General features: G+C 54.6%; 1 protein-coding gene across 1 annotated transcript; it reads left to right on the forward strand.

The window, feature by feature from the left end:
• Positions 1-13,630: 13,630 nt before the first annotated feature.
• GLRG_00170 (uncharacterized protein) lies at positions 13,631-13,917 on the forward strand (the record flags this gene model as incomplete). The annotated part of the gene is made up of 2 exons (XM_008090855.1): positions 13,631-13,687; positions 13,780-13,917. 2 exons carry the CDS (start codon positions 13,631-13,633, stop codon positions 13,915-13,917), a joined length of 195 nt encoding a protein of 64 aa, XP_008089046.1.
• Positions 13,918-16,343: the final 2,426 nt, after the last annotated feature.

Below are 16,343 nucleotides of genomic sequence, written 5' to 3' on the forward strand. Positions count from 1 at the left end.
ATGGATCTGTCTATTATCATAACAGAAGCGCCTGAAAGCTGCTAACTTCTCTGATTGGATGTAGCGTCTTTCCCAAAACCAAAGGATGTAGACGGTGTCCCGCAATGGTAAGGTGTCGTGGACCTGGACGAACCGCACCAGCTGCAAGTGCAAGTTATTACGGTAATTGACTTGCTACAGGGCACTTTCAGCCCTCCTCGAGCTCAGGGCACCCCCCGCTGAGATTTGGTAAACCTCACCATTTTGTCTACGCGAACAGGACGGAGGGAGCATGGATGGGGGGGTCTGAACGAAAATAATAATATTAATGATGATGATAATAAAAGGATAAAATAAAAAGAATAAATAACGAGTGACCAGGATATACAGGACGAAGAGTGGAAAGATGAGAGAAGCACTAGTCTGCGTGAACAGTGACACAGAAAGAGCCACTAGAGAAGCCGTAGCGTCTGTGGGCAGGGGTCTCCTGTACCCCCCCCCCCGGCTGCTTGGAGCTCCCACCCGGGATCAGGACGGTTGTGATGTAGATGAAATTGCCCGAAGGGGGGTAGAGAGTCCTGCGGCGGATAAGGACATGCTCAATGGCGCTGCCTTCCCCCAACGACCGACTACGAAGTACGCAGTGTTCGACATAGTACGCAGTACGTACCATCACATCACATATGCAACTAGCTGGCGCGCCCTGGTCTCCAGACTCTAGTAGGTAGTAGCTCAGGTTGGTTGCTAGTAACCTCACCTTTCATTGCGTCTGTAACGCTCTGGCCGCGCCAAGCTCCTATGACGGTTTCTTCGCGCGGAAACGTGTACAAAACCTAGCGAGGTAGGTAATGCACAAACGATATGCATAACAAAATACGGGTTGGAAACATAACACTAAATAATAATCATGATGACAATACGGATAATAATCAGAATAATAATAAAACAGGCTCCACTATAGCAGCAGCCCTGACGGGGGCGGCCTGGCTGACCCCTTACTCCGTCCAGTATGTATTATACAATGTCTGACCGACCGAGTTGGCCGTCATTTTCCGGCAGGACTACGGAGTACCTACGATGGATTGGGCGACAGCATGGTAACACAGAGATGCGACGGTAAACATTGACAAGGCGAAAAGCAGCTCAGTCAGTGTCACTTGTTGAGGAACCACCGTATCGTTGCCGCAACAAACCAAAAGCTGCCCACGATTCGAGATGGCGTTTTTCGTCTCCTCCCGTCGAGCACCTGCCGTCTGAGCTCAAGAATCGAAAATAGAAGACAGCGGGAGAGTCCTGAATTGTCCTGAATTCCATACCGAGCGATCCTGATCGTCCGTGAGCAAAGGTCGGCTTCGGGAGGCTGGCTGATCGTCACGAGAAAGCCTCGCGGCTCTCGAGCTCTTAGAGTCTCTCGATCTCTCGATTTAGCAGCATCTTGGTGAGCGGAATCCCTCGCTCGTGCGTGCCCTCGCATCTTGGGGGGGAGCACCGTTGGCGCGGCAAACCACGGTTGCCTTCTTTTGTGTACGCATGGCCAGGGAGTGAGACCACCCGATAGGCCTATGTCAAGCATGTTGTGATTAGAGCATCTGTATCCGTACAGATCAACGAGCAAGGCTGCTGCCGTTGGAAGGAAAGGGATTAATTGGGGGGTTTCTTACCTTTTTTATTTTATTTTATTTTAAAAAAAGAAGTTAAAAAAAAACCTCCCCATTGTTGATATGCTGCAACACCACGGAGCACACAAGTTTGTTTCTGCGGGCGGTTATCTATGTTTTGTTCCAAGCTCGTATGCCAATGTGTGTGTGTGTGTGCTCGCTCTCGCGTGCTGTGGGCATTCATTGCCTGGCGACAACCAGTACGTGCAATCGTACGTTGTGCGCCGCCTATCGAAGAGGATTGGAAACCAGCTAGGGGAACCCTGACGTGACGACCGATCCCCTGCTCACCATGTCTTGATTCAATCCACGCCCCCCCCCCCCCCCCCTCCACAAATTGTCACTATATTGTACGAATACAGCAGCCACCCCCCAAAGGAAGAGACGCAGGCAAAGTAAGCAGTCAGATTGCGTTGTGGTTGTGCGCTAATAGAGCGGCTATCCCATCCGCCACCGACACACGCCCACCCCCCTCAGCCTGATCCTAACGCTATTCAAGTACCGGTGTGGCAGCCCTGAATAAGGTCCGCGAGCGTCACAGGCTCGAGTATTTGACATAGCCGCGCCAGTCTGGTCTGGCAATGAGTAAGAGGCCAGGGGACTCGACTCAAACAACCGTCCCAAATCTTGCTCTCAGTTGCTCAAACTTGTCGTATGCTGCCGAAACTCTTGCAATTGCCATTATTGTTGTCACTGTTACTATTGCCGCTACCGCTGCTGCTGTTGTCGTTGTTACTATTATTATTATTATTATTATCATCATCATTGTTATTATTGTTGTTGTTTTGTTGTTGTTGTTGTTGTTGCTGCCGCCTGCCTCGCTCGCTCGCTCGCTCGCTCTCTTGGACCCTCAAGCCACCCGTCAGTCGGCGGGTCACAGCTGACGTCTGTGACATCTCCCAAACAATTTTTGTGGGTGTGTATGGGTGTTCTTGGGTTCAACCAGTCGCTGAGCTTCCTTGACGGCTCCGATGCTTTCGACCACGACCCTCGGCGGAGGAGGCTGTGCTTGTCAACATAAATCATGGCACCTTGACCCAGGGACGACCGGTGCAGAGTGAAACGTCAGTCATCATTGGATGTTCTCCCTCCGTCCGAGGTCTTTGGAACATGTGTGCGATGCATGAGATGCGGCTCCCCATGACGGGCCAGGCCTGGCGAGGTATTGGATCATTCCTACATTTTCCTCTTCGGGAAGTGTTTGCAGGCCATCCTTCAAACGGAGCATCCAGCCCAGCAAAGTTGCTGCCCTGCGATTGGTGCTGATCAAACTTTGACATATGCAACCTCTGCCCCTCGTCCTTCCCCCGACCGCAAAGCATCGAAATGTCTATTTTCATGCGGCTCTCGAAGTCTCATTTCCTCGGCTCCCAGGTCAGCGCACTGGTTGTTCAACAACAACCATTCTGACCTTGAGCATCATTCAAGGCCGTAAACCCCCGCCAAGTCGAGTGATAAAAGAGCACCAAGGTTCACCCGGGCCAAGGCTCGCGACCACCGTTTTGGTTTCTGGCAGACGTGCTTTTTCGGGAGGGCGGAAGCAAGCTACTCAAGAGGAAGAAGGAACACATACAGCCAGCTCCTCCGGAGCCGGAGCCGCCCCGCTCGAGGGGCTAGAGGGAGAGCTGTCAAAAAACGCAGATCTACCGCAGTGATCCGGTGGCTCACAGTCCCCAGTCGGGCACCGCATTTGATTGGGCCTGTGGCTGGAAGGAAGTGGCATGTTCCGAGTAGCATCAATGTTTTGCCCTGGTGGCCGTGGCGAGATCCTTGCGGCGGTGCTGGCCAGGGTGCCACGATCAATCTTCTGCTCCCAATCCCTTTGACAGGTCCTAGAAACAGCCCAACTTGTGTGCATGACAGGTCCAAGGGCCGAAAGAGTTCGTCAAGAGATCTAGGCAAACAAGAATTGCGATTGGCTGCTCATGGCTGCCACGGTACAGTTGATCTCAGGTTGATCGGAACCAGAGATGGGATCGTTCAGGTTGTCAAATGTGAGCCCAGATTGCGATTGGCTCCTCAGGAACTGTCATAACCAGCTCCTTGTCAGGTGTCGCCTCAAGTTGCTGCGCCTCAAGAGTTGGGTTGGGTTTCCGTCGGAACGGGTGCACATCACACAAAGAAGGGGACAACAAGGAGAAGACGGAAGCCCGGGTGCTGACTGATGGGGTGACAGGGAAGACGATGGTATGGCGAGCTTGACGTGTGAGAGAGGTGAAGGGGGCCTATTCGTGGTTGGAGACGTTGCAGCTGCGCGCTGTCGAGTGCCATCTGGGACGTGCCATGCCGACAGCTGCCCGCCCTTTGGCCTGCTTCTGTCTGCACGTCTCTAATGCCCTTGTTTTGGGTCGCCAGTTTCAACCACTTTTCGGGTGAGCCGGCTCAGTTGCATCGTGGTCGCTATCTGGTCCTGGCGTGTGGTGGGTGGTTGATGGCATCCAGACGGGTACCCCGGCCGTTTTGTTTGGTACCTGTCCAAGAGAGAGAGGACAGTCCAGTGCGTAGCGGATCCTGTTACAGCTGCGAACTCTGAGCCAGTCGCACCCTCTCTCGGGTTGACACTCGTTGCTAGACTTTACAGCTCTTGTTCGCTCTGATCTGCAGCTGAGGGACGGGCGGCACGACGATCCCCCGCTACTTTGGCGTCAGGCAAGTATCAGCGAGAACAACCAGGCGCTGTGTCCACTGCAGGTACTGGTGGTTCCGGCGAGTCAACAGCCTCTTCCAGGGCAGAGCGGCCCATGCTACAGGTCACCAGTCTGTGCCCAAGTGCTGGCAAAGACGACAAGGGCACGCTATGAGCCAAAGGGTATGGTGGTCTTGTCGATTGATATGTCGTGGCGTATGGTTGCACAACCCTTAGGCATCCGTAGCTCCGCGCCGCCGCAGAAAAGTGAAGCTGGCGTGACAGCGCACCGTACCTACATGGATGGCTGTAACCAAGGATGGCAAACGTACAAGTAAGCATGTCGAGATGCGCAAAGCTCTGAGCAACACGAGCACGTTTCTCGCGGGATCTGGCTAGATGGTTTCGACAGGCAGTCGATGATTGGCTCGTCCGAGCCCCGAGTTCGTTGCTGGACGGCCCAAGAGCAACCTAGCAAGACGCTGGCCCATGAGATGCACGCACCTGGGATAGACTGCTTGTCGGCAAGGTGCATGCGATGGTGCAGGATGCTGATAAACAATGCAATATGCATTGCCATGGCCATGGCCATCTACGTGGCCGCTGGTTGTCGGCAGGCAGGCCAGTATGGATACAAGATAGTTGTGTCAGCATAGACGGCTTGATTGGCTGTGGGTTGGCCACCAAAATGGGTCTGGTGATGGATGGGTGGGCGGCGTAGAAGGCTATCTCGTTGCCGCTGCCGGGGATCGATCTCGGGGATGCACTGTACAGGGTTTGTTGGCGTTGCCGTCAACATGGAACTGGTGGCGACCTGTACATATGCTGTATCCGTGGGCGAGGTTGACCTGACTGAGATCCAGGGGTGGTGTTGATGATGATGATGATGGGGTCGGAGCCCGGTCAGGCGCAGCGTTTCCCCAACATGGAGGAAATCGGTGCTGTACCTAGTTGAGCGACATGGTATACTAGCAACTCAGTGCAGGCAGGTAGCGGTGCGTCATGATTAGATGGCATCTGCATCGCCCGCTGCGAGAGTAAGCACAAGTCCGAGTTGTGCATACCTACCGAACGATGGGTTGAGTTGGGTGCATATGCGGAGAATAAGAAGTGGAATGGCCTTGGACTACGAGTATCCATGACAAGCTAAACCAAACCACCTACGTAGGTCGGCACACCCGAGTTAGGAACGATTGACTGGAGAGCAAATAGGTACCTACCTGCCTCAGAGTCGAAGCCTCCTCCCCTCACCCCTCTCAGCCGGGCACAGTAAGCAGAACGTGCTTCCTTCTTTCTTTTCTTTTCTGCATTGAGAGCAAGGCCCGGGAAAGTGGATACGCGGGTTGGATCGAAAGGGGAGTCGAGAGAAGAGCCACCGAGTGTCTCTGCAACTGCAACTACAAAGTGCGCCCCCCCCAAGCAAGTGCCCGCACTTGCGCCTGCCGTCTCACTAACACCTGCCAGTTTCCCTTAAGGCTAGCCTCCTTTACCCTTCCTGCTCTTTCCTCTTGTCCCCCTCCCCTTTCCCCAGTCGCAACAAGGGGGAGAAAGGAAATTGGAACAAACAATGGAATCAACGACCCCCGGACGAGACACAAATAGCTACCGGGCTGGCTGTCGGCACTAGCATGTTTTTGTAAAAGCCCTTGGATCCTGTGCTGTCTCCCATTTCCCTTTTCCAATCGACGGACGTCACACTGGGCTGGGCTGGACAGGACCGTCAGCGTACCTCAAGCAGACGACAGACGCCCCGGCAGCCTGACACATTTGGCTTCTGACGGGATACCTGACTACTTCTAGTCTCGGGGAGCCATCTCACGAGCTTACCGCACATGTCGTCGCACGGCGTCGCCCCGGACGTCACCTGGCACCCAGTCTCACTCCATGGCTTGTTGGCATGCTGCTACTGAGGAGATTACCTAGGGAGAAAATAGAAGTGTAATCTCCATCCAGAGCCTGCAGGAGACGCCTTGTACGAGGTAGATGGATAGATAGATAGCCTGGCAAGACTGCCAAGCCATGCCATGCATGCACTGAAAATGGCACTGGAGTGCGTGCAAGTGTGTCAAACCCCTCCGCTTGTCTGGCTTCCCTTCCCTTCCCCATGATTTTGATCGTGATCTGGAACTTTGAACCCGTTGGAAAGCGGTAAATGTGGCCTGGTCCACTTTTCATCTCGATAATGGATCCGATTAATGAACTGATTGCTGCAAGCGAAAACAAGCAATTGGAAGAAGGCACAGGTTGATGCATGCACTTGGTGTACGAATGCGAATGTGAACGGAAGGTGCAGGTCAAGCCACATGCAACCCTACACCAGCCACTACACCATTTACCACACCAACTCACTGTACCCGTCCAAAGTACCTAGGTTCCTACTTGTCCTGGGTATCCGTCACAGTGGGTGTAGAATCTGTACCCACACCCACCGCAACCCATCAGAATACCCGCTGGCGACATTATCGGAAGAAGCTCCTTCCTCAACCGTTGCCTTCTCCAATTGGCTCCCAATCCGCAGCCGCAGACACGGGGCCGACACGTTCTTTTCCGATCCAGGCGTCTCATTTGCTGACCCATTCACACACGCCTCTTCACCGGTGCCATAGAACCGGACTTGACAATTGCTGCGAACATCCGCCAACGACTGCCTGTCTTCCGATGTGAAATATGATCAAACCTGGAGGCAATAACAAGCGGTCCAGCTTCGCCGATGCTATGCTATGCTATGCTATGTTATGCTATGCTATGCCATGCCTGCCCTTCACTACCCGGATCTGGACTACACTCGCACACACAGATGCTGCATCAACCTACGCTGACGCCGTCACACTACTGTTCAGGGCAAGCCGCGCTCGTCTACGCGGCTGAACCTTGGACGTCGGATATACCACGATACCCCTTGACAGATGGACGAGTGCTCTGTCCCGGCTGTTTGTACGGTGATTCGATGAGCCAGCGCCTGTTTTACGCATACGCTGGCTGCGTCGACCGTCCACTCAGTCGCGGCCTCGTTCCGGTCCACGCACAGGGCGAATTGATTGCCCAGTGCCGTTTCGAATTCTGGCCAGGCTTGTTGATGGGCGCCACGAATTCATCTCCCTCGAGCACCGAAGCAGACTAGAAGAACTCTCCTCTCGTTCTTTTGGGATTGCCCGCCCGGCCATCTATACATATCCAAGTTCGGACGCCACCGGCTGCGCGTTGACACAACAAGGCCTTATATTGGCTGGCATCTTGCGCCCGAGCCCTACCGAGAAAACGTCGCCGACTCTTCCAAGGACGGCGTCGGACGTCCAGTGCTCCCTCCTTCTCAGGGGAAGCCATCAATCTGACCACCGAAGCTGAATATCTTCGCCTCTAGGCATCAAACCAGATGATGGGATTTGCTGTCATCTGCCCACGCCCCTTCTTTGGAATAGTTCGATCAATTTCGCTGAGCGCCAGCCACCCGTCGATCCCAGCACCAATAATCGACAATCCACCCTTCGCAGCACGTTCCCATTGCCCTGTGCGCCAACAGCATATGCCCACTTGTACATACCTAGTGGGCTGCGCAGGACGATCTTGCCAAAGGCTTTACTGCGTCGCTGGCTGTCGGGGCCCGAGATGCGTGCCCTTTACTGTGGCCGCTTGCTTCGGTCAGCACGGCCTCCCATTGGCCACTGCCATCGTTAGGCAAACTGCACAGCGAAGTGCTGCTGTTTCTTTGGACCACGTCCGAATCCCCTCAGCCCCCTCGCTTCGCGGACGCACCTAAACGCAATATGAATCGCTTGACACTACGCTGCAGAGACCACAACCGGCTGCCGTTCGGAACTCGATCTTGCTTCACGCCTGCACATCCCCCCGCGCCGAGTGTCACTCTAGAGTCTTGCTTGCCGTCTTTGCAAGTACCCCTGTCAACATTCCGGCATCGTAGAGCAGGATGTGGTGCCCCTCCTTGCCATCCAAGTGTTGAAAGGGGGAGCATCGTGCTGCCGTGGAGTCCGTTTCGCTGTACCCATACGGTCCATACCGTTCAGGTCTGACCACCGCCATTCTCAAGGACCGATATGGAACACTGTCACTCAACGATGTGACCCTAAAAATACACTGTACTTTGTACCACAAGAAGTATGGCTCCGAATTGCTCCGGAGGGCGTTCACAATTTGGCGCTCGGCGGCCCCTAGAGTAGCCGGCCGCGTCAAGGTTCAGGTTGCTGTCAGGCACAGCTGTCTGTGAAAACCTTGGACTTTGAGCCCCGAGCATGTCACGAGTATGTTTATATCGTTCTGTCGAGGCGACCGAAATAGACGTTTCACCAGTTAGCCTGGCCGAACGGACCCAAACATCGCGTGGTCAGAGTCTGTTCGCCTCAACGCCGCATGTTTCAAAGACTTGATCAACTGGCTGCAAGCTCACTTCGTCTATTTGCATTGAAGCTCAAGTGGTGTCCTATGCCGGCGTGCGGCGTAGTCATCCATTAGGCCGACATTTCCTCGCTCAATCGCCAGAAATACGTACTGATGAGCCATGTTTGTCTGTTGGGCGGCATGCCCGGCCTAACATTGCGAGAAGGATCGTCGAGGTAGGGATTGAGACACCACCTCCGTCGTGTGCCCAACACATGGCACCGTATCCGTACTTGCATTTGACATCTCCACGCCTCAGTGTTGGGAAAAGAAACGGGAGATCGTTTCCTTGACGAAAAAGCCAGGCTTGTTCATTCTGCCAGATCGTTGGGTGATCCACTCTACCGCATGAGCAAGGGGCAGATTCGCAAAAATGACCAAGTCAAGAAAGGATTACCGGTCGTGAGGGTTCCATTCAAATGGATCCCCATTGTCAAGAACAGGGGATGACAAGGAGGGACAGACAGCCTATTGATGAGACGGCAGAGCCCGCCAACCAGGGTCTTTACAGGGATTCCTTGCCGCTGTACCTATACTACGGAACCCAATTGTGTCTTTCTTACTCCACGTTCCAATTCGACTCGGAGCCGGCTTCATCATTTACTACCTCGAGTGAAATGACAGACGTTTGAACATCAGCTCATTTGTCAACTGGATCGGCGGGATAACGAGGCCCCTCATACGAAGCTGTGCACCATGTTACACACATGACCCAAGCGTGGGGCGGGGCAAAATGACTTCAGCGGGACAAATTCTGCCGTTCTGGGGATTCCATCATCTGAAGACCCAACGCCGTATCCAGTACATTACCGTGGGGAGACGAACCTCCGCTTCAACTCCTACCCCAATCTCCCGACGAGCTGAACCGGACCAGTCAACCGCAGCCAGATCGAGAATCTTGCAGCAGCGATCCCCCATCACCTGTCATAATTTGGAATGAGCCGCATGCCCCAGGGCTCGTCGCCTCGTGTTATAGTCTTGGCGGCCCGCCCGTCCAGCTTTGAGTTAGTTGCCTGGGTTTTGTTGGTTGACTTGAGCGAGTATTGTCTGACAACAGTCATGCGGTGATATGTCCTGTGGTTCTCGAGGGGAGACTACTCGGACTTCTAGTTGACGGAGATATGATTGCCAAAAGGCATCTGATCAACGCGCTGCCTTCCACCAGAACCGACTCGATGGTTCTTTACGACACGAGTTACTCAGATGGTCGGACAGGATGTAAAGCCAGAGAGTGTGCAGCAGCATACCGCAAGCATGCCGGCGTGACACCGAGACTCGTGTTATGGCATATTGACTGGCAGCAGTTCACCTACGTTGCACCGAGTCCGTGCTACCCTCATTCTACGAAAGGATTAAGTTTGCATTACGGATACTTTATACGCAATATAGCGGAATGGTCGACCCGTGGCGGACTTATACATGCATATTCGTTTGCGTTTTGAGGCACCCCTCACCCCTCGGGTCGAACACGCAATGCCAGTGGCCGGTGAACTCTCACTACTTGGGTTGTGCTGTGATGCGGCGTTCCGCGTATTCAGTCCACAAAACCGGGTTCCAAATCGCTGAGTTTGGCTGACAGCTCAATAGTTGCGGGTGCTCATTATTCTGTCATGTCACAGACATTGCTCTCCTCGTGGCACATCTGGACTTGTTTTCAGCTACCCCGAGGAGTTGGCGCACGAGACCGAGTAGTTACTTTTGCAAGCGTTCTCCGAGGATTATGTCGCAGGACGTTACAAACTCTGACGCCATCTCGACCAACATAGACAAGGTTGCTTTGTGCTTGGCTGTGGAACTTGCTCGACATCCCGTGACTCATGTATGGGAGACTTCGAGGCATACAAGTCCGTGACGATAGGAAGTCGAGTCGCCATAGCCAGACACATTATCCCGATGCTCCTTCCCTATGCGCGACCCAGCGCTTTTGTGGTCAAGGGCTCCGGATACCCGTAGGCGAGTTTTGCTCTTTGATGAATCCCGCTTTTCACATTGCAGCTCACTCGGTGCCGGTGTACTCGATTGACGGACGAGTTTGACTACTAAGCTCAAAAGCCCACGTTGTGTGGTAGCAACAATATTGCAGAATACCAGGAATATTCTTGCCAATTATTTGAGTTTTCACACTGGATACAGCGGCAGCGTCAAAGCACGGCACGACCGGGAGTCACAGTACCTACGCCAGGTTTACCCATTTACCGTACGAACTGCAAGCTTTCAAATGAGCCTTGGCCCGCTTTGGGTCACCTAAAGTACATGCAATCGAGACAAACCATGCTGTCCAACCTTCCCATAGGTCTGGGAATCCAGTGGATACTTTACGACGGCTGTCATTGCTTGTGCGCCGTGAGCGAAGGCCGTAACAGTACTTTGTCCTCTGCGCGCCCAGATCGGGTCTTCGGGAGGCGATGACCCTGGTCACGGCCCCGTGTATCGTGTCGCGCAAGCTGCTCCTTATTGAGTAACACAGCCGCCCAAGGCGGTCGTGCCGGAAACAACCCTGTGCCGGCCTTTTGCTGGGAGCAAAGACAGACATATCAGATAGAGATGCTGAGGCCCACCTGCCGTGCGTGCACTCGCTCGTTTATTCGTAGTCGACTTCAATAGTGTCGCGCGGTTGGCAATGTCAGTTGATGCAGCCGCATTTTGCTCCGCACGTCAAGCACAAACTATCGGGGTGACAGCAACGGTCGGCGTTAGCGTCACAGTGAAACAGGGCAGCGTCATGGACAGCCTACAACGCCAATCTCTTGACCACCTACTACCGCGATTCGCGACTCTGTCAGGGTAACAGCATGGCGAGCTCTCCTTTCGTTTCCCCTCCCGCAAAGATTTCGAACTCGGCTCCATCTTTTCACAAGGCTGCCGAGCCCGCACACACAGCACCACGCCCAGACGGATAGGCGAATTGCAAAGACGAAAAGTATCGGCAGATGTTGGGAACCACGCCGAGAGCATCTATAAGGACATGCTGATGAGATATCTGGCCTCATTATGAAGTCATTGGTCTGCAACGCCGTCTATTTCGCGGGAAACCCCAGGCGAAGGCTCCAGTACCACCCCCCCCCTCGAGAGGTGCTTACGGTACTTAGGGGATCTGTCAAGTTTGACAGCCGCCAGGAGGGCCACCAGATGCAACGCTGATGGATCGGACTAGGACGATTCGAGTGGAGTAGTGGCAAAGTGGTCAGGGGGGTTCGACGTCCAAAGATGCCCTCTGCCGACACCCTGTCCCCCGTCGGGTCCAAGGATCAGCCAGGCGGAGGGAGCAACCTTCATAACGCTGGATGCAAAACTTGCGTGACCGGCAGGGATGGCGGAAGGTTGGCCTCACGGCCCCTGAGGCCGAGGCATGGGGCTTGTCAGCATCTCATACACTCGCAACTTGTCTGCATTGTTTGCTTACTTGCTTACTTGTCACAACTTGTCAAGCGCCCTGCGGACGAAGCCCACGGGCAACTCTGGGCTTCACGGCAGACCTCATTCCGGAAGCCGTGCGCATTTGGCAGTCTTCTGGCATTGCTTCCGAACATCTGAAACTGAACAGGTAGGTCCGACCAGTGCCCGAAGGGCGACGTCTATTCTCCACTCGTTTGCATGGGTCTGACCCCGACCAGTTGACGATGATGGCTTGGCTACTGCCAATCTGGCCCCAGGGGAGCCCTTGGAACTTTGGAAGAATAAGAAGGGAGGGGGGAGGGGGGGTGGACTGGGGATATGGGATATGGGAAGAGCGAGCCCCAACAACAGGGCCCAAGGTTCACTCATCTTGCACCCCTGCCAAAGACTCCTGGTTCCCATCCATCGTCATATCCTTTCACCCTCCCACCCCTTGTCGCCTGAGCCCAGCCTTAACATGGTCCAAGCGCCCTGTCAAATCGCAAAGCAACCTCCATTTGGATCAAGAGCTACCCCCCCCGGCATGACAGGGGAGGTTCCAGCACCTGTCACGACTCCTGGGGGAACGAATCGCATTTCCTTCGCAAGCTCAGACTTAAGGTCTCGAGCTCCGACGACAGCGGAACATGACGCCGTCGTAACCTTCGACGACAGCTTGTGGAAGGATGTCAGAAGACAAATCCTGGAGAGATTGGATCAATCGAAGAGCATGTCGCGCACAGCAGAGTTCTACAGCAGAAGCCTCAAGCCGGCCATGTTTCTCAACCCTAGGTCGGGTCACTGGTCTTCTGATTCGTCGCCTCTTTCCTTCGAGTTCTCGCCGTAATGTTGTGTCGTGCAAATCCACAACCTGCTGTCAAGCCACTCTCTGCCCATAATCGAGTTATCGTCCATCGCTGAACCAAATCCCCCTGCCCCCCTCCCCCTTTCCTCCTCCTCGTCAGCAGAGATCAACAAAGATAAGTCCTTTTGTTTCTTTTTCTTCTTCTTTTTTTCCCCACTTCCTTTTACCTCCTTTTAACCGGGATTGTCCGGCAATGCACATATATACCTAGTACACGATCTCGCCTACTCCACCCCACCATCCGATTCAGAATTTGGATTTGTCAGGGGGGGGGGTTCGGGTCGAGGGCCCCGACATGTCACATCTGCCAGCCAGTCGCATCTTGCCGATTCGACTTTGACAGCAGCCGTTGGACGACACGGACTGCGCCACCCTGTGAACCTGCCGCCAAAGAAGAAACATCAGCCCGCGCCCGCAAAGAAACGGCACGGGTCTGTTTGCTGTTCTGGACGACACTTGCGAGTCTTGAAGTGAAGTTTGTTACAGGATAAGCCAATCTTACTTAGCCTTCCCGTTTCGTCGGCTCTCAGTTGCCTCACTCTGTACAACCTACCTGTCAGCTATAGACGTTTCTTGACATTAAACCGGGGATTTTGTTTTCGTCTTCCATCGGAATTTGTCATCCTTCGTTCCCAGGGCTGTCTTCGTCGGCGTACGCACGTGCGCACCAGATTGGCTAGTCGAGGCTTTCTGATAGCTCTGCAAGAACCTACTAGGGGGAACAGAGATACACGCATGTCTGCTCTCGGCTATCTTCTGCGTTCGCGTGCCTGCAAGCCAGAGGTGCCGGGCGTCCGTCCCTGCCACGCGTTGATACCAACAAAAGGGGCTGGGAATGTCCGCACCATGGTCAGGCACACACTAACACATGCTGGCAACATCAGGCCAGGCGCCAGCCGATCAACTCGGGCGGCCATTATTCGTACTGGGACGATGTTGAGGCTGAAGTGCCGTGTGCCGTCGTGTCGACTCACATCTTCGGATCACAGATCCAGGACCGAGGGCACTCGGGCGGCCCGTAACGACCAACCCATCGACCTGGCGTTGCTCGCCACCTGTTCATGATCGACCGCTGTCGCTGCCGTAACCTGGTAAAGTCTCTCTACCAATTACGGTTTAGGATTTGCGATCTACCGTCTCCCGTCCATTGACAAGACAGTGACGGTGTGGGCGTGCTAGGGTCCAGTCATAAGAGGGATATGCCCTGTCTGCATGGCTTCCTTGAGTCTGTCCGTGTCTATTGTGCCTGTTGTCTATGGTAATATGCCTCAAGAGCAAAGCAAAAACCTTGTTCCGAGTGGGTTACGCGACACCCGGGCTTCCGGATTCAAGGGCGAGGAGACTTGTCAAGCGCGGAAGTGGAAAAGGAGGGGCAAGTGGGGGAGAGCGGGGGCGAGGCCATGCTGAAATCCAAATCATCAAGAGCGGTATTTGTATTCAACATGCTTCGTTCGAGACGAACGGGCACCAAACGCCCCGTGTCGTTGTCCAGAGTGTCCCTGCCTCATGGCTTTGATGGATCTGCTTGACAAACGGCCCTCCCTCGCAGGGACGGAAACATCTGAAAAAGGGGCGGCGGGGTAAAGTGGGAGGGAACAACCCTCAACCCTTTTCCCCCTCCGCTGCGAGTCCGCCCCGACGCTCACGGAGGTGCGCTTACCACATGGGGGCCCAGTTCATGAGTTCCTCTCGCGGAAGGGCAGGCAAGAACGCCGATTGCATGTCCACATCCCCAAGCAAGTATGCAACCCCTCTAACGTGGCAAGCCTAGCAAATAGAGAGAGGGGGTAAGGGGGGGGGTATAGACTAACAAAACGAGGCATAGGACGCAGCTGGGCGAGGGTTCGAAACGGGCAGCGAGAGAGAAACCAAAGTAGAGACCACACCACGTCCGCCGTATCCAGTTACTCTTTCTTTAGTAGCCCGATAAAGCCTGTGATGCCGCAGTATACATGCCATGACACAGATTGCTTCCTTTCCCCGGACATCGCCATCCCCTTTCTACCCCCTTCTTGCAAACCATTTTTTAGAGTGTGGTTTTGAATCATTGTGCCGTTCCAAGCCTGACGAGGACGGTCGAACCCTACAAGCGACCCGGACGGATCGAACCGAAGTATCCCAATGTGCTATTGTTGCTACCCCTGGTCTCAAAACATCAATCGAAGAAGAGTCAGGCGACGTGAGAGGGGACGAATGACCATCATGGTTGCCCCTTGCTCTCCGCCAGGTGCCTGACCAGACCTCCCAGTCCGGAAAGGGATGGAAAGACGAAGGACAAGACAAAAAAAAAGTTCACACGAAGAAACGCCATTTGAGACGAATGGGCGACGGGCCACAACCGTCGCATCATCCCCAAACAAGGCATTGGGTCCAGGCATAACGACGTCCTCTCTTCTCGACAAAGTTATGCTCGCCGCAGAACCTTGTTGAAGAAACCACCCCCGCCTTTCCTGGGTGTTTCATCTCTCAACGGGCCACCGACGGCAGCGGCGTCTCTCGTCCCGTCTTCCCCCCCGAATCCGGCGTGGCGATCCTGGCGGTGGTGATGACCCGGGTCTGGAGAGGCGGACGGGTGGCCGTCCACCTGCTGTCCCTCACCCTTGGCGACCTTGACGTATGAATCGTCCGAAGCCGTCGAGAGTGTCGCGGCCGAGTCAAAATATCCGTGGAGATCCTCGGCCGTAAGCTTCGAGAGTCCCATGCGGGGAGCGTTGGTGGTGGGTTTTGTGACATGGTCAAGAGATGTGGCAGTAGAGGCCTCGAGGACAGTCGCGTTGGCTAGTCTCCCCTGCCGAATGTAAGAGAGACCTCGATCGAGATACTCGACTAGCGGTGCCTTCATGTCGGGTTCAAAGGTTGCGGTGGTGCTGTCTCTGTCGCCACCCCGGTCCTTGTCTTCGTCGCCTCCAGCCCCAACAGGATGGCCCGTAGAGGAGCAGTGCCATCCCGCTGCTTTTGTTTGCCCTGACCATGCACCCTCTGATGCTACTATTGCTGTCTCGGTACCAGCGCCATGGGCGGCGAGTGATGGCTCGGCAGCCATTCCGCCGCTATTGCCGTGGACATCCAGGATTTTGCGGTAGAGATCTGGGACGCGTCGGCGGAACTCGGATTCGAGATCTAGTTCATGCTGGCTCTTGGCATGCGCGCGGTCCGGGCTGGTTGACTGGTTGAGGCTCGACGACGAGCTCACTCTGCCCTCATCGTCTATCTGGGCCAGGAGCTTCTCGTATTGGGATCTCCTCGCTACGTCCTCCTCCCTTGATGACGTTAACGCTTGGTTGCTGGCCCGTATGAGGGCTTCCGCATGTGCCCTGGCCTCGTCCGTCATGTTGGACCCGGCGATGGATTTGCTGTAGGAAACGCTGAATTCTCTGTAATGACCCTTGAGAATGAAGCATCGGCCGGACCAGCCCCAACTCTTAAACTTCTCGTAGAGCACGTCGGC

This window comes from Colletotrichum graminicola (genome assembly GCF_000149035.1).
Source record: "Colletotrichum graminicola M1.001 genomic scaffold supercont1.1, whole genome shotgun sequence".
NCBI lineage: Eukaryota > Fungi > Ascomycota > Sordariomycetes > Glomerellales > Glomerellaceae > Colletotrichum > Colletotrichum graminicola.